At 42.3% G+C, this 22,536-nt stretch overlaps 3 protein-coding genes across 4 annotated transcripts; 2 read left to right on the top strand and 1 right to left on the bottom strand.

Moving 5' to 3' along the window:
* Positions 1-5,956: 5,956 nt before the first annotated feature.
* On the bottom strand, positions 5,957-11,610 carry LOC141901784 (BTB/POZ domain-containing protein 9-like). The gene is made up of 12 exons (XM_074789255.1): positions 11,529-11,610; positions 11,202-11,402; positions 10,597-10,732; positions 10,291-10,521; positions 9,481-9,745; positions 8,568-8,790; positions 8,339-8,458; positions 7,217-7,326; positions 6,915-7,104; positions 6,736-6,837; positions 6,515-6,593; positions 5,957-6,439 (listed from the first exon to the last, which is right to left on the bottom strand). Exons 1-12 carry the CDS (start codon positions 11,552-11,554, stop codon positions 6,326-6,328), a joined length of 1,797 nt encoding a protein of 598 aa, XP_074645356.1. The 5' UTR covers positions 11,555-11,610; the 3' UTR covers positions 5,957-6,325.
* Positions 11,611-14,604: 2,994 nt separating this feature from the next.
* Positions 14,605-18,271, top strand: LOC141910979 (A disintegrin and metalloproteinase with thrombospondin motifs like). Its single transcript, XM_074801898.1, has 17 exons — positions 14,605-14,689; positions 14,772-14,986; positions 15,068-15,157; positions 15,239-15,377; positions 15,459-15,567; positions 15,661-15,715; positions 15,785-15,862; positions 16,015-16,172; positions 16,264-16,301; positions 16,530-16,635; positions 16,981-17,148; positions 17,223-17,358; positions 17,437-17,544; positions 17,634-17,685; positions 17,764-17,925; positions 18,052-18,119; positions 18,199-18,271. Exons 1-17 carry the CDS (start codon positions 14,614-14,616, stop codon positions 18,220-18,222), a joined length of 1,782 nt encoding a protein of 593 aa, XP_074657999.1. The 5' UTR covers positions 14,605-14,613; the 3' UTR covers positions 18,223-18,271.
* A 1,369-nt stretch (positions 18,272-19,640) lies between these two features.
* LOC141913124 (transcription initiation protein SPT3 homolog) lies at positions 19,641-22,525 on the top strand. Of its 2 annotated transcripts, none has more exons than XM_074804583.1 (11): positions 19,641-19,767; positions 19,880-19,964; positions 20,074-20,245; positions 20,333-20,407; positions 20,655-20,716; positions 20,828-20,903; positions 20,975-21,096; positions 21,165-21,362; positions 21,516-21,593; positions 21,692-21,805; positions 22,158-22,525. In XM_074804583.1, exons 1-11 carry the CDS (start codon positions 19,685-19,687, stop codon positions 22,200-22,202), a joined length of 1,110 nt encoding a protein of 369 aa, XP_074660684.1. In that variant the 5' UTR covers positions 19,641-19,684; the 3' UTR covers positions 22,203-22,525. The 2 variants fall into 2 exon arrangements, with proteins under 2 accessions (XP_074660684.1, XP_074660691.1); XM_074804590.1 differs by having other exon boundaries at positions 21,020-21,096.
* Positions 22,526-22,536: the final 11 nt, after the last annotated feature.

Here is a 22,536-nt window from a genome sequence, read left to right on the forward strand (position 1 = left end):
CTGATTGGTTAAACTATCAGTATCGCTGTGAGTTAAGGTACTTACAATGGATAACTGTTCGGGTGGAGGTCCTTCAACTGATAACTCACTTACCGCGCTTGCGCAGTTACCACGTGTTAAACCGTAACGATAATAAAACAGACACATGATCATTTCTAATAGAACTAATCCGTACGATCTGAGCTCGCCGATAAATAACTCAATACTGAATTCATCACAGTTCGAGGAATCGTTTATAACCTGAGAATCTTCAAAATCCGCTAAAACAGCTTTCAATAACATATTCTGTAAAAACAAGAAATAAAATAAAACTGAATATCGTGAACATTTAGAGTTCTGAATTTCTGCATGTTGAACTAAGGAACTGTGTGGAACTGAGGAACTGTGGAATTGTGGAACTAACATGTGGAACTGAGGAACTGTGGAACTGTAGAACTAACGTGTGGAACTGAGGAACTGTGGAACTGTAGAACTAACGTGTGGAACTGAGGAACTGTGGAACTGTAGAACTAACGTGTGGAACTGAGGAACTGTGGAACTGTAGAACTAACGTGTGGAACTGAGGAACTGTGGAACTGTAGAACTAACGTGTGGAACTGAGGAACTGTGGAACTGTAGAACTAAGGGGCTAGTTGCATTTTCATTTAGACACCGTTAATCGAAATTGAAACATCAAGTAATGCTCAACGTCTGGAAGGGAGAAGGTTCCAGGGCTGGTTGCATAGTCATGGCTTAGACTTAAACCTAGTCTAAGGCCAACTTAGTTCTATAGCCAATCGTACAACTTAAGATTTTAGACCACTTTTGGACTTAAGTCATGACTGTGCAACTGGCCCCTGGACTGTGGAACAGAATTTACACTAGAATAGCTTCCAATCATCCCTAGTTCTACAGCTGTAAGTTTCATTATCAATGAAGTGAAACAATATCAACAAACCTCAGTTGATCCAATAAGATAAATGTTTTTGCTCGAAATTCGACCGTGTACGAGATTTAATGATCTTAAATGACCGATTCCTTTAGCTACATCAACGGCTAACATGTGTAAACATCCTTCCGTTAGTAGTTTTGGGGGATGTTGAAGCAATTTACGTAAACTTCCGTGATCTAAAAACGCTCTACAAATCACCCTGAAATATAAAACACAGTAGTCTTATAGATCACTGAATAGTCAACAGACAAAGAGCTGGTCCGACAACATGAGAGAGAGTGGTCCGGCCGTGGTCCGGCCGCAGACACTACGGGATGCCCTGCTGCCCAAACAACCGCGTCAGGATCGACGATTAGATTAAATAAATTAAATTAACACAAAAATATATGATTCTGACCCTAATTTACCCTTCAGCAAACTTCCACACCCGAATGTGCACAAGAGTTAGACGAAATACCAGAATTCATAGTGGTTGAATGAGGGATGTTTATTTCAACACGCTATATACGCGCTCAGATTTCAGGTCCAACTAAAACTGACCCCTAAAATCAATGTTGCCTAAAAACGCATATCACGAGGTTTACAAGGATACTAGAATCTCTGCTGCTGGAATCAGTCAATGATTGTCGTTTATTTCAGGGAATTTGAAAATGGAAGCGCAATTAATTGCGCTTCAATTAAACTTGTTTATGTTCAAATTTCATAGAAATGACCTCTTAAAACACATTGTGCCTGAACCACACCTGGCAAGGTGCCCGAGAATGAGTGAGTCACTACACCTGACTGGTCACCACACACCCACTAACCCTAAACCTAACTTAAAACATACTTCTTTGGCAATGTTTTTATGTAATTGTTCGTCAGATGATTTCTATTTCTATGTATGAATAAAGATACGACCTTTATATAAATCGTTTCTGTTCTAATTGTTCTTACAAAATATGCAAATTGTCCAAATTCAATCTAATTTCCTGGCAAATTAATTGAAGTGATACAAAAACCCCTTGTTTGGGGTATTGTAAAGTGAATATAGGGGTCGCTACGCATGACTGGTTATCACATAACAATGGTCAACACACTGACAAATCAAAATGGGTTGACCACCAGAACTCTATGGTCTAGTGGTAGACACTCTGGTTTGGCAGGTGAGAGACCCGAGTTCGAGTCTCAGCCCAGCTAGGGTTAGGGTTACGGAGGATGGAACTAGGGTTAGGGTTACGGGTCACCTAGGGTTTGGCTAGACGTGTTTTCATCATTTTTTACGCTATGATTTCCCCTTTAAAAAAAATTTTTACAAATATGTATATTTTGAAATAGAGAAAGGTTTCTAACGCTTTAGGATGAGATAGGAAAAGGCTCCAATTATGAGAGAATTAGGTTTTTGTGTGGCAGAATTTGTCCAAATTCATGGCTAAAAGCTTGTTTATTTTATTAAACTGTAAATTGTTTGGGTTATTCAGGAATTTTAAAAGGTTTTCCTATCGAGTTGGCTGTTTGTTAAACTTATATATATTTGACTTTGATATGAACTAATTACACAACAACATTTACACACTGGACAGAACTGTACTACATGACTGTATAAACATGTCAGGTACTCGCAGGTACCCGAGACAGCACCAGGCACCCACAGGTACCAGAGACTGCACCAGGCACCCACAGGTACCCGAGACTGTTCCAGGTACTCGCAGGTACCCAAGACGGCACCAGGTATCCACAGGTACCAGAGACTGTGCCAGGTATCCACAGGTACCCGAGGCTGTGCCAGGTACTCGCAGGTACCCGAGAATTCTCTAACCTACCTTGATTTACGATTAATTCCTATTTGTGATTGTGATATGATTCCTGTGTAGTATCGATTCTGATTTGATGACCAGTAATATTTCACGATATTCTCATGCGGGGTTTTAGTAATTAAAGCCGCTGCTTGAACTTCATTTTGCCATCGATCTTTCATATTTACAGGAAACACTTTCATTACACCACTCACTACTACACCGTCTATCGGCCATTTCACTTGCATTAATAAAATATCCGTCTACAAATTCAGAAAAAAAGAAGGGAAATGATTGTGAAATATCGAATTGAAGAATAAGAAAATAATAATAAAGAAATATCGAAATTAATTTATTATTGATATTTCAGAGAATTGAACTTACTTTAATTTGATTCGGCATCACTTTTATATCCTGAATTTCTAGCGGTACAATTGAGACATCTTTATAAATAATATCAGCAGTTTTACTGCGAGAAGAGTTTAATCCTAGTTTACCGCGATCGCGAAGATAACTGATTAACGGAACTAAAGTATGGATTAACATACATATACCCGATATATACCCGACCGGCCATTTCATCTTATCCTTATCAGTGGTCGATCCGTTGAAAAATGCTGACGTCACAAAACACAATATAACGAAGTAAGAAACGACATCGATCAATAACCAGATGATCAACCTCTTTAAAGAGATCCAGTGATCATAGAATGTCGTTTCCGGATCAGTATCCAGTCTCAGGTTAAATTTAGGATAGGATTTCGCTAGAATATAAATACATAGCGCTACAGTACTGGTTATACCTAACCATAGAATAAACAGTTGAAAGAATGAGTATCCCCAGTCGTTCTCTCCGGGTATCCGTAACGGGATACACGAGTATCTGTAAGGTAGTCCAGTATCGAACATGTCTGTAGCTGCCATGGGTAAAAATGAGATAATTGCGGTAACGGTCCATTCTACTAAAACTATTGTCGTAAAAATACAAACGCAGAATCCACCTCTAGCCAGTTTACCCAGTTGCCATAGCAACATGGTAACTACGGTAGTGACGTGCATGAATATTGTTGTAGTGAACATGAATAATAATATGAATCCAGCTCCGCGACACGACGACGAGGTGGAGGAGGAGGAATTATCAGATATATCATCAGCAGATATCACAACTATCAATAATCCGATACTAAATCCGATAGATCCGATATCCTGTAGAATATAACTCATCTTTATAACGATTAAAACATCTTTATGTTCCCGAATCGATCTCCATATCATCAATATCAGGTTAGCAACGATCGCTATAGCAACTAGAATAGATAGAATGTATCCAGCAGCTTGTTCACCGGGTTCGAACATCGTACACCCCTCTACACGACCACTCTTAGTTACATATCTACAAATACAACGACGATACTCTTAGCGAGCAATTCGATCTGATTGGTTGAATAGTTACCTCTTAATGAGATTTATGAATAGTGAGTTGATTAAAGTGTAATAAAATTAGAATTAAATTGATTGTTTGGGGGGGGGGGTAGTCCGGGGGTAGTCCGGGGGATTAACTTTAATCGCTACTACAAGTTTAATCATGCAGGAACCGTAGTCAATTTATACACAAAATTAACTTCCGGTTATAGAAAATTGTCAAATGGAATGAAATTCATTTTGAACAATGAATTCATAGAAGCTTCAGTTATAAACTAAACTTTAAATCAAACTATAAACTTAACTTAAATTATAAACTAAACTTAAATTATAAACTTAACTTAAACTTAACTAAACTTCAACTCAACTAAACTAAGCTCAACTAAACTCAATAAACAAAGCCTGCGCATGATTTAAAAGGATTTTTGCATCAAATATAAATAGTTAAATTCAGCTGATTTATTGTTGTTAAACTTGTTGTTTATTCACTTGCCGATTTGAAATTCATTATAGATTATATTTGATGTAATTGCGAGGCAGACGTGGAACTATAATCACAAACTGTGGAACCGTATCAAACACTTATAACTCACGACTGTGAAAGTGTCTTTGAAGATGAAATGAAATTTACCTTTTTAATTAAGAATAAAATTCGGCGCAGTAGTTATTGACGGACGGGATGAGTCTCGCGTACTGCGGCTCTCACTGTGAGTGTAATTAACCCGACAGTATAATATCTATGTGTACACACAGTTTAACCTAAGTTGTATGTACTTTACCTGTGTATAAGACATTAGTTCTATTACTTTCACGCTCCATATAACTTATATACTAATAAATACCCGTGATTTTAAACAATTAGAAATAATCCCTTAAAATATTCCAAGAATATTCATTTACCGAGGTATTCTAACGTCGATCAACAATTTACATTACTCCAAGGTTATGCGGAACATAGTCATTGTTCTAACCGTTAGTACTCTGGTAACACGGAACCATCCGTTCATATTCAATCTGAGATTTTTCTATCAGATTTGTTTTGTTTACTTTTGTAAATCAAGATCTTAAAACAGATTTAATAATCCCGGCCTACTCTGGATCCGACCTCACGGAGATGTCCCGCTGCTAGGGTACCTGGTTTCTAACACCCCGATCGCGGAGCAGTCCTAACTCTTACCAGGGTTCGGGTTCACGCCCCCTCAGAATATAACTGGGTCTACTCAGTGATTTCCGTATCTGGATTCGAACCTGGTACGCCCTTGTTCATCCTCAATTCAACATCCGGCGTTGACCATGAATTTATTATCGGGTTCGAACCTGGGACTCCCGTTCCATTATCTCTTCAAATTTGTCACTAGCGTCAGTCAAACAACCGGGTTCGAACCAGGGACCTACATTTCTAATCGATGGTACATGTTATACTTCATTTCCGATAGATGGCGCTTGTGAAATAAAGTGCAGCACTAATCTTGGATATAGTAGATTCAAGAAATTTGATAGTTCGACGAAATTCCAATAGATGGCGAACACGTAGGAAATTAACGAGTCGAATAAAAAATAGAACAATAAAACATTGGTTTTTATTGTGGTATTATTAGACTCAGGGATTGTTTCATCGTACAGATCAATCTCCATCCATCCTCGTAAAGGTCTCGGTGTGCTTGTATTGGGATTTCTACTCTTTCTTATACATATGTCTCCCTCTAGTGGTGAGTCCCAGCCCTACAACTTGTGTCCCTCTCTTTTTACTGGTGCCCAGACAATCCGCTTCAGAGTCTTAAACCCAAACATTAAAACAAAACATAAAACAAAGAATTAAATCACGCAGTTTTTTATTGAAAAATAATTCTATAAGATAAATATTATTTCACTGTACAAACAATGTTTAACACTGAACATGATGGACTGTGGGGTTGTTACCGTGTGGAACGACGGCTAGGTACTAGGGTCTGATCTATATCCCCGGGCCTCCCTCTCCCTTCCCTCCCTCTCCCTTCCCTCACTCTCCCTTCCCCTGCCCTCCGGCCTCAGTTCCTTCCCCTGCCCTCCGGCCTCACTTCCTTCCCCTGCCCTCCGGCCTCACTCCCTTCCCCATTACCTTGTGAACTTAATTACTGATGAAATGTATTTACAACACAATCACAGAATAACAGCACCAAATACAGACAGTAGAGACCCCTAGTGAGCAGTATCTACACTATATATCCTTTACATTATCTAACGAACCAATAGATGGCGTTAGTAGTGTTTGTTTATATTGATTCAATGCTTCTTGGTCTGCCGGGCATTCGAAATGAACACAATGGAAAACCTGTAATTTAAAACACAACAATCAATTCAGTTATATACACAGACACAGATAAACAATAGCTCGTTAGTTAATTACCTCGTTAGCAGTATTGTGCGTTCCAATTAATTTTACAAATGCCACGGGCCGTTTCGGAAACGTTAGGATTTCCCAAGATCTGAAAAGTTTAATAAACAAATAAATTGATATCAGTTTTCATCGGCTCTCTCCCATAAACACCCAGTGTCCCTCCCTCTAGTCTGGCCCCGCCCCCCCCCCCTGGCCCCCTGGCCCCCACCTCTCTCTCCTGTAAGGCTTACCTACAGTTTTCACGTTTAGCTACTGTTTCCCAGTTTTGTTGATTCACTGAAACTTCTATATTGTAACTATACCTTCGGTCATCGCAGTCCCATAGCAACAATCTGTTACAACAATATAATACACATAGCAACAATGGATGACAGCAGTCGCTATAGAAACGGAATAACGTCGTACAAACCTCATAGAATCTAACATGTACGGCTGAGCTAACTGTATAATAATACATCCACTACCTAACTGATGACATGTATATCCACTATCCCAGTCATAGTTCTTAGTATGACCATTAATGAGAGCATTACGACATCTACTGACACCTTCTAATACACACGCACTGCAGTCTAATGTAGCTACATTCTTACTGGGTACTAAAACATATAAACACACTGATAATACACGTCATATACCGGTCTCTTAGAATAGAGTTTAACAGTTGGATGATACAGTAGACTCTGTTTGTAGAACCATGTTTTAACTTACCGATAATTCCATTGTCTAAAACAAATGTTGAATAAGTGAAATAACATTCAAATGCGATCGCGTGGAAAACTCTGTTGACAGTGTTGTGAGTCCCGACAATACGAAAATACCTACAAATATATAAAACAATAACTGAGCCCTGGCGAGTGAGTAAAACTGAGCCCCTGGGGCCGGTTCCATAGTCGAGATTTAAGTCCAAAAGTCACAAATCTTAAGACTGGTCTTAAGCTGTTAGATTAGCTATAGAACTAAGAGAGCCTTAGACTGGTCTTAAGTCTAAGCCATGACTATGGAATTTGCCCCTGGTGAGTGAGTAAAAACTAAGCCCTGGGAAGTGATTAAGCCATCTTTATTTTGTAAGTCCCAAGTTGTATTTCTAATTCAATTTACTAAGCATAATTCATTATCATATTGATCACCACAAATATAATGAGGAGTTCTAGCTGTATTTATACTTACTTTGCGACGTGAATGAGTAGAACTGAGCCCTGGCGAGTGAGTTATACTTACTTTGCGACGTGAGTGAGTAGAACTGAGCCCTGGCGAGTGAGTTATACTTACTTTGCGACGCGAATGAGTAGAACTGAGCCCTGGCGAGTGAGTTATACTTACTTTGCGACGCGAGTGAGTAGAACTGAGCCCTGGCGAGTGAGTTATACTTACTTTGCGACGCGAGTGAGTAGAACTGAGCCCTGGCGAGTGAGTTATACTTACTTTGCGACGCGAGTGAGTAGAACTGAGCCCTGGCGAGTGAGTTATACTTACTTTGCGACGCGAGTGAGTAGAACTGAGCCCTGGCGAGTGAGTTATACTTACTTTGCGACGCGAATGAGTAGAACTGAGCCCTGGCGAGTGAGTTATACTTACTTTGCGACGCGAGTGAGTAGAACTGAGCCCTGGCGAGTGAGTTATACTTACTTTGCGACGCGAGTGAGTAGAACTGAGCCCTGGCGAGTGAGTTATACTTACTTTGCGACGCGAATGAGTAGAACTGAGCCCTGGCGAATGAGTTATACTTACTTTGCAACGCGAGTGAGTAGAACTGAGCCCTGGCGAGTGAGTTATACTTATTTTGCGACGCGAGTGAGTAGAACTGAGCCCTGGCGAGTGAGTTATACTTACTTTGCGACGCGAGTTGGAAAGTGTAATTTTTGCCAGGATCGACAGAAATATTTGGAATGATCGACGATGCAAACCCAGTCTTTATTATCCATAGAACATTCAATATAATACGAGTAAGATCTGTAAAATATAAAACGCGTTCATCTAATTATTTCCTTTCAAATGAGTTAAATTCCCGGATCCAGTTGCACCGGGTGTAGGTTAACACTCAATGAGACTACTCACTGACCTCTGATCTCTATCCCACAATAACAATCTGATAGTGTTTATAATATGTGGCTCCTTTAACTGAACGACTATTCCAGGATTAGCGCAAGATTCATCGATTAAATGTCGACTAAATCCCCGATCTAAATCATACGTCGTAACATCCTCGTCTAACAATGCAGATTTAATCTCACCGTGGATGACTTCAGCTCCGTGACGACTTGTGGCGACATTCTCATCACTTACTGTAAATACAACAATAAACATCTCACTGATCCTCTTAAACCTCCCTCATCCCCTCCCCTTCCCCTTCATCCCCTCCCCCTCCCCTTCATCCCCTCCCCCTCCCCTTTATCCCCTCCCCCTCTTCATCCCCTCCCCTCCCCTTCAGCTCCTCCTCCTCTCGTGTCTCGATTCTCCCTGGAACCCCTGTATCTCCAGATTCTCCCTGGAACCCCTGTATCTCCAGATTCTCCCTGGAACCCCTGTATCTCCAGATTCTCCCTGGAACCCCTGAATCTCCAGATTCTCCCTGGAACCCCTGTATCTCCAAATTCTCCCCGGAACCCCTGTATCTCCAGATTCTCCCTGGAACCCCTGTATCTCCAGATTCTCCCTGGAACCCCTGTATCTCCAGATTCTCCCTGGAACCCCTGAATCTCCAGATTCTCCCTGGAACCCCTGTATCTCCAGATTCTCCCCGGAGCCCCTATATCTCCAGATTCTCCCCGGAACCCCTGTATCTCCAGATTCTCCCTGAAACCCCTGTATCTCCAGATTCTCCCTGGAACCCCTGTATCTCCAGATTCTCCCTGGAACCCCTGTATCTCCAGATTCTCCCTGGAACCCCTGAATCTCCAGATTCTCCCTGGAACCCCTGTATCTCCAGATTCTCCCTGGAACCCCTGTATCTCCAGATTCTCTCTGGAACCTACCTAAGATGCCTCTATAACTGAGTTCCATATTTTTACATTTAGTTTTAGTTTGTATTGCATCTAGTAATGCGTCCGGTGAGACTAAAGTCGTCGGTCGAACTTTAGTAAGAATCTCGTCTAAATCCATCAGAGGTAAGCGTACACATTGAATAACTCGATCGCGCGGTAACTCGGGATTATTATCAGCCCAGTTACAAACAGCTGTGAATATATCATTCTCATTCGCATAAAACGAATCACGACGCACGATTTCATACAACGCATTCTGAAATATACAATATAGATGGAGCCACCGGTATCATAAACACTGTCCAACAGTTCCAGGCTGCAGTTGCTCAATAGTTTGTTAGTGATGAATGCAATTTCTTTTGTCGCTATATGACATTTATCTACAAGTAACTTTAATGCATTTTTGAGCAACTGCAGTTAATACAGCCCGGACTCTGACTGAGGGAGGAGGGGAGGGGGTGTAACAGCCCGGACTGTGACTGAGGGAGGAGGGGAGGGGGTGTAACAGCCCGGACTGTGATTGAGAGAGGAGGGGAGGGGGTGTAACAGCCCGGACTGTGATTGAGGGAGGAGGGGAGGGGGTGTAACAGCCCGGACTGTGACTGAGGGAGGAGGGGGTGTAACAGCCCGGACTGTGACTGAGGGAGGAGGGGAGGGGGTGTAACAGCCCGGACTGTGACTGAGGGAGGAAGGGAGGGGGTGTAACAGCCCGGACTGTGATTGAGGGAGGAGGGGAGGGGGTGTAACAGCCCGGACTGTGATTGAGGGAGGAGGGGGTGTAACAGATAGAATATAACTAACCTCTGTTAATGAAATGAAGCCATCTGATTGGATGATATGTTTAGCGTTAGAATCGATATGTTTTAAACATGTTGCCGATAGTGAATTCAGATTGTATAGATTCGCTATATTATAAATCATACAAATATTTCTCAGATTTAAATTAGCTTTTAAATATTCTGAGATCGATGTTTCTAAATCTAGAAATCCGTACTGATGAACCAGATCTAAAACATCTAGAAGATTCTCTTCCTATAAAATATAAAACGATATTTATTTAATAAAACAGAGATTTCACGACAGTTTTAACCGAGATATTTCTATTACCTTCATGTTCGCCAGTTTTATTCTTCCTGTATAAATATATTTGAGTAATAATTGGAATGCAGTTGAAGAAGGAACTTGTAATTCTATTTCACGACAAGTCGGAGCTGATTCTTTTAAACCTCCGTAAAGTAGAGCCCTGAAAATATCATCAAATTTAAAACAGTTTCTCCATTTGTTATGACTAGAGTTTGAAGAATTCATTAAATCAAACAGTGACCGGGTGCTTGGTTAGGATAAGGGTCAGTGACCCGGTGCTTGGTTAGGATAAGGGTCAGTGACCCGGTGCTTGGTTAGGATAAGGGTCAGTGACCCGGTGCTTGGTTAGGATAAGGGTCAGTGACCCGGTGCTTGGTTAGGATAAGGGTCAGTGACCCGGTGCTTGGTTAGGGTTAGGGTCAGTGACCGGGTGCTTGGTTAGGATAAGGGTCAGTGACCCGGTGCTTGGTTAGGGTTAGGGTCAGTGACCGGGTGCTTGGTTAGGATAAGGGTCAGTGACCCGGCGCTTGGTTAGGGTTAGGGTCAGTGACCGGGTGCTTGGTTAGGATAAGGGTCAGTGACCCGGTGCTTGGTTAGGATAAGGGTCAGTGACCGGCGCCTCTTGTTACCTGAAATATTCAGATCTTGCGGCTAAAACAACTCTATGAACCGGGAATCGAGTTTGTTCTACTTTCAATACGAGATCGCTGTACTCTGTAGATTCTAATAAATTACTGAAATCTTCAGATAGATTCATCACATGATCGATAGAATCAACTCCAGCAGCTCCAGCTCCAGCTGATATTACTCCAGTTGAATTGTTACTCATTCTATAAAGAAACAAATACATCACATAACAGTCTCACATCCCCACCGGGGGGGGGGGGGGGGGGGAGGTGGTTGAGGACAGAGGGAGTCACGTGCGGGAACCCAGTAGTGACGACGCTACCCTAAACCTGAATGACTGATGGAGAGAGCCCATGAGCTATGTTATGTGATGTGGATAACTGTCAAATATCGGAATGGATGTTGTTGTTGGCGACGACTAGCCTAATCCTAGCTTGGGACTTGTTGGGTATCCTCAATCCTCTATCTACAATTGTAAAGTAGAATGCTTACTTTAAACGGATACTTTCACTCTCTCTCTCTCTTGCTGTTCTCTCTCTCTCTTGCTGTTCTCTCTCTCTCTCTCTCTTGCTGTTCTCTCTCTCTCTCTCTTGCTGTTCTCTCTCTCTTGCTGTTCTCTCTCTCTTGCTGTTCTCTCTCTCTTGCTGTTCTCTCTCTCTTGCTGTTCTCTCTCTCTCTCTCTTGCTGTTCTCTCTCTCTCTCTCTCTTGCTGTTCTCTCTCTCTTGCTGTTCTCTCTCTCTCTCTCTTGCTGTTCTCTCTCTCTTGCTGTTCTCTCTCTCTCTCTCTTGCTGTTCTCTCTCTCTTGCTGTTCTCTCTCTCTCTTGCTGTTCTCTCTCTCTCTCTCTCTTGCTGTTCTCTCTCTCTTGCTGTTCTCTCTCTCTCTCTCTTGCTGTTCTCTCTCTCTTGCTGTTCTCTCTCTCTCTCTCTTGCTGTTCTCTCTCTCTTGCTGTTCTCTCTCTCTTGCTGTTCTCTCTCTCTTGCTGTTCTCTCTCTCTCTCTCTCTTGCTGTTCTCTCTCTCTTGCTGTTCTCTCTCTCTTGCTGTTCTCTCTCTCTCTCTCTCTCTCTTGCTGTTCTCTCTCTCTTGCTGTTCTCTCTCTATTGCTGTTCTCTCTCTCTCTTGCTGTTCTCTCTCTCTTGCTGTTCTCTCTCTCTTGCTGTTCTCTCTCTCTTGCTGTTCTCTCTCTCTCTCTCTCTCTTGCTGTTCTCTCTCTCTTGCTGTTCTCTCTCTCTCTCTCTCTCTCTCTCTCTCTCTCTCTCTCTTGCTGTTCTCTCTCTCTTGCTGTTCTCTCTCTCTTGCTGTTCTCTCTCTCTCTTGCTGTTCTCTCTCTCTTGCTGTACTCTCTCTCTTGCTGTTCTCTCTCTCTTGCTGTTCTCTCTCTCTCTCTCTTGCTGTTCTCTCTCTCTTGCTGTTCTCTCTCTCTTGCTGTTCTCTCTCTCTCTTGCTGTTCTCTCTCTCTCTCTCTCTCTCTCTCTCTCTCTCTCTCTCTCTCTCTCTCTCTTGCTGTTCTCTCTCTCTTGCTGTTCTCTCTCTCTTGCTGTTCTCTCTCTCTCTTGCTGTTCTCTCTCTCTTGCTGTTCTCTCTCTCTTGCTGTTCTCTCTCTCTCTTGCTGTTCTCTCTCTCTCTCTTGCTGTTCTCTCTCTCTTGCTGTTCTCTCTCTCTTGTTGTTCTCTGTTTTTTCTCACATTTTTCACAACTCAACAAGAGATGTCAACATCGATTCTCGAGTTGTTGCGGCCGGTCCGTTGAGAGTATTAACTGCCCTCCTAGCAGGCAATTCTTTACGTTTTATTTTCACGATTTCATGCAGATAAAATGATATCATGATCGAATAAATGCATATAAAAATGATGTATGGTGTAAATTATTTGAAAGTATCAAAATTAATTAATATTTTGGTCGGTATACTTTGGTAAATATTGCGTGCTTGGTACGGACTTATTTCTAACCACCAATGGCTGGTTTGCTATGTATAAACACAAAACGATTTACACAGTGTGAATCTCGGGTCGCGGGTCGGGTACCGGATACTACCGGGCGTGGACTCAGATACGACTCAAGAACAATGATCACATATTGATGAAATAGACGTTAGATATGTCGGTGGTCAACTGGGTCTGAAGTAAAGAGATCGGTTCCGGTCGGTCGGGAGCGCGGCCCAGTAACTGTGTCACGGGCACACACCAAGGGCCCAAACGCTGGGACCAGCAGGTCGCAGTATAATTCTGGCTATGAGCATTTTTCTGCATACATACATAAGATGATATTTATATTGTTGATTGCAATGGAATTCATTTGTGTCACATAAAGAAATGTTTCAAAATCAATTGCATTCAATTAATTTTCCCCTGGGGACCTAAGTCTACTGAACCCTGGCACACTTGGTGATTCTAACGGGCAAGGAAGCCCAGTCAGATTCCCAGAATGCATAGAAAAACTCAAACATCCTCTTCCAGGTCAGGAAAATCGCTCTTCTATCAACAGTAATTATGCACCATTGTGATGGGTGCCACGCCTGATTGGTCACCAGTCACCCATACTGACCAGACAAACTTACAAACCTGGGCAGTCACCAGAACTCTATGGTTTAGTGGTAGACACTCTGGCTTTGCACTTGAGAGACCCGAGTTCGAGTCTCAGCCGAGCTAGGGTTAGGGTTATTGTGGAGCTAGGGTTAGGGTTACTAATCTCCTAGGGTTAGGGTTATGCTGCTGATACCAATGTTAATATTTTTATCTATTTTATAAGTAATTGAAACATCTTAAATTACAGGACCAGAATCCAAGTTGTATGTTAGTTTATATTGATGTTAATTATGTAATTTTGAAGGCGATTTTGTGAAATATCACGTTCAGATATGTGAGATTTGTGAGATAACGACTAAACTGTCAATATATCATCATTCTTACTCCGGATATGAGTTTATTTTAAATCTGATAAAAATTGCTGTTATTTGCGCTAAAAATTGAATCGCATTCAAATATTTAAACTCTGTCATCCATCATAGTCATCAGCTCCCTCACATAGGCAGACAGACAGACAGGCGGGCTGTCAGGGCAGGCAGGTAGGTGGGCAGGTAAACAGACAGGCTAGTGGGCAGCAGTCAGACAGACAAGCGATTGGATGGACAGCAGGCAGCGGGAAACAAGGCAGGCTATAAGGATACCGGCAACCCAACGACCAATATCAAACTTAATACTATGATAGGTGGTGTGACGTCAGAGGTGTCTGATTTTCAGAAAACTTTATCAGTGACAGAAATGAATGAAGTTTTTTAATCAAATCAAACAATTTCAAACAAACAGAGAATTTTTTAAAATCCGGTGTGAATTAAAAACAGATTTCATTTTCCCAAACAATTCATCGGTGTCTATTTAAACAGAATATTCTAATCGTCTGCTCCTACCTGTTACCATGACGGCGGTACCGGTAATTACTCGGGTGATATTAATTGTTTTAACGGTTATTATTCATTACTCGAGCTGTTCTGGTAAGATAGTTTTACTCCCGCTGATAAATCATAAAACTAATATTCAAATTAAGGGCTTATCACGTGATCATTAACTTTTTAGAGCGTCAAACAATCAAAATTCATGACGTCACAAAACGCGATATTTCGGGATCGGCGTCGGAATTACACCCGGAAACGTTAGCGTTTAGACTGGAGTTTCCAGCAGCCGATGATGCTGTATTGTTGCACTTGATTCGTCGTGATTCAGTGAATTCTAAAGCTCCAGTTTTTGTTACTGATAAGGGTAAAATACATCGAATCAATGTCACCAGAAGGGTAAGCCTGACCCATAAATAGATTCTTCAAATAACTAATTGTTATATATGATTTGACGTTGATTCTATTCCATTGTTGCAGAATTCAGAGACGTATCAATCAATGGATAGACGTGCCGCTGTTACCGTGACGACCAAATCATTGTCTAACGGTCGCGTTTATAGAAGTCTCGTAAGTATCACGTGACTATGCGCATCACGTGCGCTATATAATGATTCCGGGGGAGTATTTAAATACGGGAGTATATTTTAGGCGGGGATTATGGATTTACACGGCGATGGAACGGAATATTTAATAGAAGTGTCTGAAGAGAATAAAAAGAGAGAAATCCAAGATGGCGGCGTTACTCATTACGTCACAAAACGTCTCGTTAAATCAGTCGCTTTTGAAGGTAATTAACATATGATTAACATATAATTAACATATCAAACTAATAAAATTCGTTTACCTAATTATTAAATACTCTTTTTAGACGATGAGCTGGTCGGCATGGTAACGAAAACATCGTCTGTACAAAAACGGGCACCTGTTAAATATGGCGTCGAACTTTTAGCTGTTATTGATTTTTCCACATTTACTTAGTATGTAAATTAGTGAGTAATTATCTACCAATAGAAACAATTCATTAATTCGAGTTGATTGATTGATTGATTGATTGATTGATTGATTTTCAGCTGGAAAGGTGACATGGCTAAAATAACGGAATATTTCGCGCAAGTTGTAAACGGTGTAAGTATTAGTGTAAGGGTCGAGAACGCGAAATGAGAAACAATGTTTCAAGCCTGAATTCTGTTATAGATTGATATGTTGTATGGAAACATCAATCCACGTGATCTATCTATATATGTGAGGTTAGCAGGATTCTACATCGCGCGGGTAAATATCATCTCATCATCATCCGTCTCATCATCATCATCCGTATCATCATCATCCGTCTCAACATCATCATCCGTCTCAACATCATCATCCGTCTCAACATCAATCGATTCATTTAATAAAAATCAGAAATTATTTCACGATGTTTCTAGTCAGCTGGTGATTCTAAATGGACTGATGGTTCCCCGAGTCGACAGAGATCGAAACCCAGGGATATCGTGGATGCCCAGAAAGCCTTAGATGACCTGGTGAACTGGGCCGGCAAACAAACAGGTTTACCTAATAAAGATCATACCATGTTATTCACCGTGTAAGTGCATTATGAATTATTTACTATTTATCGTGTATGATGATTGATTATTATTATTATTATTAAGATAATTATTTTCATATTTGTATAGAATGGATATCCATCATAACGGCCAGCTTGGCACTGCAGGTAAATATTACACAATACTCGAGATCCGGTGTGGAATTATCCGAGGCCCCTGGATCGGCCCCTGCTGATGGCATCAGCTCGACTGAGGGTGCCGAGTCTAAGGATACCATCCAGCAGGCAGATCCCTGCCGATGAAGGATGGTGTGGTGTACATTTCATCTGTTAGTTCAATGATGAACACTAGGGGTCGCTGGCCGTCTTTATATTTATTGATTTATCCTAATATAGGTTTAGCGTATACTGGAGCTATCTGCGAAAGACAAGCCGGATCTGTAGTAGAATCACACGGTGGTTTCAGTTCTATAACAACTGGTGCTCATGAGTTAGGACATAGGTACTAAACACTCCCCAAAACCCAAACCCACCCCCTCCAATGCGCCACCTTTCGCCAGTTAAACGTGCTGAACAATGAACCAGGGCCAAGTTGCAAAATCGTGACTTAAAACTGATCTGAAATCTGAAGTTGTTAGATTGACAATAGAATTAAGATGGTGTTAGACAACACGTGGTCCTAAATCTAATCCATAACCGAGCAACTGGTTCGTAGATAGTAGATCTGAGTGACGTCACTCAATATATTTCGGCTTTCCGTTCCTCGGTTCTGTTTCAAATCGCTCTCAATTTCATATTTCAAATTCACACGTTTTTCTTTACATTTGATGATAATTGATAATGATAGTTTGGGTTCCGGTCACGACGGAGTAGGAAATAACTGTCAACCTTCAGCGCAGAATATAATGTCGGCTTCAGGGGGAAGAGTAGATGATCAAACTAAAATCAACCCCTATCATTTCTCTTCCTGCTCCATTCAACAATTCAAAAATCACATCAATTCATTGGGAGGAAGGTAAGAGACATCAATTACATCAATTAGACATGATTTATGAATAGATAATTGATGTAATATCGATGTAACTTCAGGAATTGTTTAAAGAATGTGGCAACTCACACGAAATCAATCGATTTCAAAAAGAAGACATCAGAAATGCCCGGACAATTATACGACCCGGATACTCAGTGTAAACAGATATATGGTCCGGATTCGGGATATTGCGCGGTGAGTAGCGCCACCTATAGGTCAATCACACATACCACACACTCAACTCTGCAGTGATTTGATTTATTTTGTTTTCAGAGTAAATTGAATGAGATGTGTTATCATCTGTGGTGCACGTCACCAGGAGGAGGATGTACGACTAAATATAACGCGGCTGCCGCTGGTTCTTCCTGTGGTAATCAGAAGGTTCGTCGCTATGACGTCACTGCGGGTGCAGAGCTTTATTTCTGAGATCCCTCAAATTATCGAATGAATTTGTATATGATATATTTCAGTGGTGCGTGAAGGGAAGCTGTGTAAAGGATAGCAAAGCACCAAAAATGGATGGTAATTTGGGATGATCGATGGTATACTGTAGTATCGACCTTTGTGTAACTGTATGTGATGTATTTGTTGTAATTATAGAGTCGTGTATGTTCGGTGATTCTAAAACAGTGAATATAAACGGTGTCGGAACCGTTCAATGCGCTTCATTTATCAAAAATGACCCGACTCATTGTTACAGTGACGGAATTAGACAAGCTTGTTGTGGTTCATGTGGTAAATTAGCGAATAAATCGAACCCAGGTAAATAGATCATCAACTATTCCTCTTCCTAGCCGCTGCCGCTGCCGCTGCCGCTGCCGCTGCCGCTGCTGCTGCCGCTGCCGCTGCTGCTGCTGTTACTCTGAGTTTATATGTTCAATTTTGTAGCGTGTATGTGGGGAGATAAAGCGAAAGGATGCACCAAAAATGCATGTCGTGTTCCTAGTAATATCCCAGTAAGTATAATCTACATCGTTAGTCCCGGGTTCGAATCCATCGCGATATTCACCTGCACTTATATCTGTCTATTTTCAGTTGTGCTGTCAAACCTGTGCCTAATAAAATCACTTGTTAACTGCAAAACAGTAAATAAATATTTAATAAAGCGCTCGGTTTTATGAGTTTTAATCGTCGACGAGTTGAGGAGAGGGAGTTGTGAAGGAGTCGAGTTGAGGAGAGGGAGTTGTGAAGGAATCGAGTTGAGGAGAGGGAGTTGTGAAGGAGTCGAGTTGAGGAGAGGGAGTTGTGAAGGAATCGAGTTGAGGAGAGGGAGTTGTGAAGGAATCGAGTTGAGGAGAGGGAGTTGTGAAGGAGTCGAGTTGAGGAGAGGGAGTTGTGAAGGAGTCGAGTTGAGGAGAGGGAGTTGTGAAGGAGTCGAGTTGAGGAGAGGGAGTTGTGAAGGAATCGAGTTGAGGAGAGGGAGTTGTGAAGGAGTCGAGTTGAGGAGAGGGAGTTGTGAAGGAGTCGAGTTGAGGAGAGGGAGTTGTGAAGGAGTCGAGTTGAGGAGAGGGAGTTGTGAAGGAATCGAGTTGAGGAGAGGGAGTTGTGAAGGAGTCGAGTTGAGGAGAGGGAGTTGTGAAGGAGTCGAGTTGAGGAGAGGGAGTTGTGAAGGAATCGAGTTGAGGAGAGGGAGTTGTGAAGGAATCGAGTTGAGGAGAGGGAGTTGTGAAGGAGTCGAGTTGAGGAGAGGGAGTTGTGAAGGAGTCGAGTTGAGGAGAGGGAGTTGTGAAGGAGTCGAGTTGAGGAGAGGGAGTTGTGAAGGAGTCGAGTTGAGGAGAGGGAGTTGTGAAGGAGTCGAGTTGAGGAGAGGGAGTTGTGAAGGAGTCGAGTTGAGGAGAGGGAGTTGTGAAGGAGTCGAGTTGAGGAGAGGGAGTTGTGAAGGAATCGAGTTGAGGAGAGGGAGTTGTGAAGGAGTCGAGTTGAGGAGAGGGAGTTGTGAAGGAGTCGAGTTGAGGAGAGGGAGTTGTGAAGGAGTCGAGTTGAGGAGAGGGAGTTGTGAAGGAGTCGAGTTGAGGAGAGGGAGTTGTGAAGGAGTCGAGTTGAGCAGACGTGTGGCGAAGAGTCGACATGCGCCGAATAAATCGTCACGTGGTTGTGAAGTGTTGGTATTATCGACTGTTTTTGAATTAGTTTGAAATGTAGAATCGTATCGGAGAGATCTGTATTTCTATCGGGAGGGACCGGAAGTGTATGTATTCTTCTTGTAAATCATGTGATCATTGAACATTATACATAACTTAATTAACCCAGAGATGAAGAAACATCGCTAGGATTTTTAGAAAAAAATACAACTTATCATAAATTATCAGGACACGTATAAACAAAAACAATTTACAATTGGCAATAAATATGCGCCATTATTCTAGTTCGCAGAAATTCCGCTATCGTTATTCATAGGGGCAGCACCGAACGGTTAAGATCTAACACTGGTGGACGGTCCGGTGGATGTTGCCAATCCGTAATGTTCCGGTCCGTGGTCCGAATCCAATATGTCAGCGCCCATGGAAGAAAATAAACAATAATGGAATCGGATAGTTTGATGTCAGGTGCTGTGGTTAAAGTATCACCACACGCGTGGTTTGCATTAGAAATACAACAAATGATGTATGTTTACTGAGACTGGTAGGGTTAGGGACTCGTCACCCCCCCCCCCCCCAGTGACACGAGCCCCTGTATGTGGTGGCCACTGCCTGATATTTTGTTGTATTAATTGTAGGCACGGTTTTGGAGATGTGCGGAAACCACTTCATGAAACTGCAGTTCTTATAGAAGAGATAACTCATCAACATATACAATCAGCTGTGAGTTGAATCCCCCACCGTACTCCCCCTCCCCTCCCCCACGGTACTCCCCCTCCCCTCCCCCACGGTACTCCCCTCCCCCTGCTGTACTATGTATTGTGTTCAATAGGTATTGAAGGTAGCTGATGTAGCTGCTATGAGAAACGCTCGTTCGATCAGTCTGGAAGATTTCCTATTTTTATTGCGTAAAGACAAAGTGAAATTAAGACGTTTAATTCGTTACATGTCGCTGAAAGATCTGAAAATGACAAAAACAGAGGATGAAGATTCCGAAGCTACAGGTATCCACACTGATCCACACCGATCCACTCTGATCCACCTCGTAATGATTTATCTCATTGACTGGTATTATTGAATATATATTTTAGGAGTAGAATTAAAAGGTCATCCGCGAAAACGTAAAAAAATCTGTCAAGATTTCCTCAGTACTATCGACCATACAGGTTAGTATAGGGGAGAGGCCGCAGTGAGGGGGGAGAGGCCGGTGTGGGTGTGGGGGCAGGGGAGAGAGGCTGGTGTGGGGGTGGGGAGAGGCTGGTGTGGGGGTAGGGAGGAGAGGCCGGTGTGGGGGGTGGGGGAAGGGGGAGAGGCTGGTGTGGGGGTAGGGAGGAGAGGCCGGTGTGGGGGGTGGGGGCAGGGAGGAGAGGTCATTAGTTTGTACATACATGATATGTGTTGTTTGTGTTATAGGTGAATTATCAAGTTTATGCGATGATGATTCAATTGATGATATCAAACATGAGCGTGCACTGGTAAGTGAGTGGTTTCACCAGTGCACTGGTAAGTGAGTGGTTTCACCCGTGCACTGGTAAGTGAGTGGTTTCACCAGTGCACTGGTAAGTGAGTGGTGTTTTATTTTATAGAGAGCTGAATTACAAACTCGATCAATGGATTCTCAACAATATAAAGAATTCTGCGAAGCTCGACAAACTTCATTCAGTAAGTTTTATACCTCGTTTTGTGTTTAATCTCGTTTATATTTTGGACGCGTGATTTGTGTTTTATCTTAGGTAGAAAATACCGATCACAGAAGTTTAAAGATTGGGTTTTAACAGGATTAAATTTAGACGTTAAACCGAATGTTGCGGCGATGGAGGTTTTCAGTTATTTAACTTATGAAACGGTAGCTCAGGTAAAGTACGTGTGAACTCTCTGGACAGACGGATGCAGTTTAATCTGTTAATGTTCGATGTTTTATAGATTATAGATTTATCACTGATAGTTCGTCGAGATAGTGAAAAAGAGATGAATAATCCGATATCAGCAGCTATCTCACATTGTATCAGTAATCACGACGCGATGGATAGTCAGAATCTTAGTTCGATATCAGCTGCATTAACAGCAGCAGCTGCAGCAGCTGCGACGAGTCACGTCAAAAAGGAACCGGTTACACCTACGGTAAATATCTCGATCGACCCGTCCCTCCCCTCCCCGTCCCTCCCTCCCCTAGGACATCTAAAAAGGTTTCTGTTGGCAATAAATTAGATGAAGTTGTATCAGTATCATCCCCCTCTATTCTGTTGTAACTAGAATCAGATATTATTTCTGCAGAGCCCGACTACTGACTGCGCTGAGACAATCACTCAAACAAGTGCTAACTTCAAATCTAAATTCAAGAAAAGAAAGAAGGTAAATAATAGAAAATCGAATAATGTATCAATACTGAGAGACAGCTGTATTGTATCGTATCGTATCGTATCGTATCGTATTGTATTGTATAATTACAGATTGAAGGTTCCAGTCGGCCGTTAGAACTCGGTTCTATAGCTTTACAACCTGCTGATGTTTGGGAAGCTGTCAGAAGATACAGTCAATTTATTGACTTATTCTCATCATTTTCTGTAAGTATTTTGTATCCGAATTCAGCCACTGCGGCTACCGCGGAATTCAGCCACTGCGGTTACCGCGGAATTCAGCCACTACGGCTACCGCGGAATTCAGCCACTACGGCTACCGCGGAATTCAGCCACTGCGGCTACCGCGGAATTCAGCCACTGCGGTTACCGCGGAATTCAGCCACTACGGCTACCGCGGAATTCAGCCACTGCGGCTACCGCAGAATTCAGCCACTGCGGCTACCGCGGAATTCAGCCACTGCGGCTACCGCAGAATTCAGCCACTGCGGCTACCGCGGAATTCAGCCACTGCGACATTCAATTGCTATCGTTTACCGGAATTATGTGTTTATTTTAGAAACATTCAACATCATCTCCGAGAAATATCGTTTTATCCATGTGAACGCCGAGTGATCACCATGTGAACGCCGAGTGATCGCCATGTGAACGCCGAGTGATCACCATGTGATCGCTGAGTGATCACCATGTGAACGCCGAGTGATCACCATGTGAACGCCGAGTGATCACCATGTGAAGGTCAAGTGATCACCATGTGAACGTCGAGTGATCACCATGTTCGAGTGATCACCATGATTACCATGTGAACACAGAGTGATCGCCATGTGAACGCCGAAAGATCACCGTGTGATCACTGCGTGAACTCTGTATTTAACCTCTGCGTGTATAACTTGTAATATGAACTGCACATGAAACGCTGGAAGTGACTTCAATGAAAT

The sequence above is a fragment of the Tubulanus polymorphus genome, chromosome 1, assembly GCF_964204645.1.
Source record: "Tubulanus polymorphus chromosome 1, tnTubPoly1.2, whole genome shotgun sequence".
In the NCBI taxonomy this organism is placed as follows: Eukaryota; Metazoa; Nemertea; class Palaeonemertea; order Tubulaniformes; family Tubulanidae; genus Tubulanus; species Tubulanus polymorphus.

Excerpts from the sequence above, each read along its gene's own strand:
- LOC141910979 (XM_074801898.1), top strand. The coding sequence starts at position 14,614 with ATGACGGCGGTACCGGTAATTACTCGGGTGATATTAATTGTTTTAACG. Across the intron at positions 14,987-15,067 it reads GAATCAATGTCACCAGAAGG|AATTCAGAGACGTATCAATC; the intron begins GTAAGCCTGACC and ends CCATTGTTGCAG. Across the intron at positions 15,378-15,458 it reads TAAATCAGTCGCTTTTGAAG|ACGATGAGCTGGTCGGCATG; the intron begins GTAATTAACATA and ends TACTCTTTTTAG.
- LOC141913124 (XM_074804583.1), top strand. The coding sequence starts at position 19,685 with ATGGAATCGGATAGTTTGATGTCAGGTGCTGTGGTTAAAGTATCACCA. Across the intron at positions 20,246-20,332 it reads TGAAGATTCCGAAGCTACAG|GAGTAGAATTAAAAGGTCAT; the intron begins GTATCCACACTG and ends TATATATTTTAG. Across the intron at positions 21,806-22,157 it reads ACTTATTCTCATCATTTTCT|AAACATTCAACATCATCTCC; the intron begins GTAAGTATTTTG and ends TGTTTATTTTAG.
- LOC141901784 (XM_074789255.1), bottom strand. The coding sequence starts at position 11,554 with ATGGGCTCTCTCCATCAGTCATTCAG. Across the intron at positions 8,459-8,567 it reads TTGTGGGATAGAGATCAGAG|ATCTTACTCGTATTATATTG; the intron begins GTCAGTGAGTAG and ends TATATTTTACAG. Across the intron at positions 7,105-7,216 it reads TTTAGACAATGGAATTATCG|TACCCAGTAAGAATGTAGCT; the intron begins GTAAGTTAAAAC and ends TATATGTTTTAG.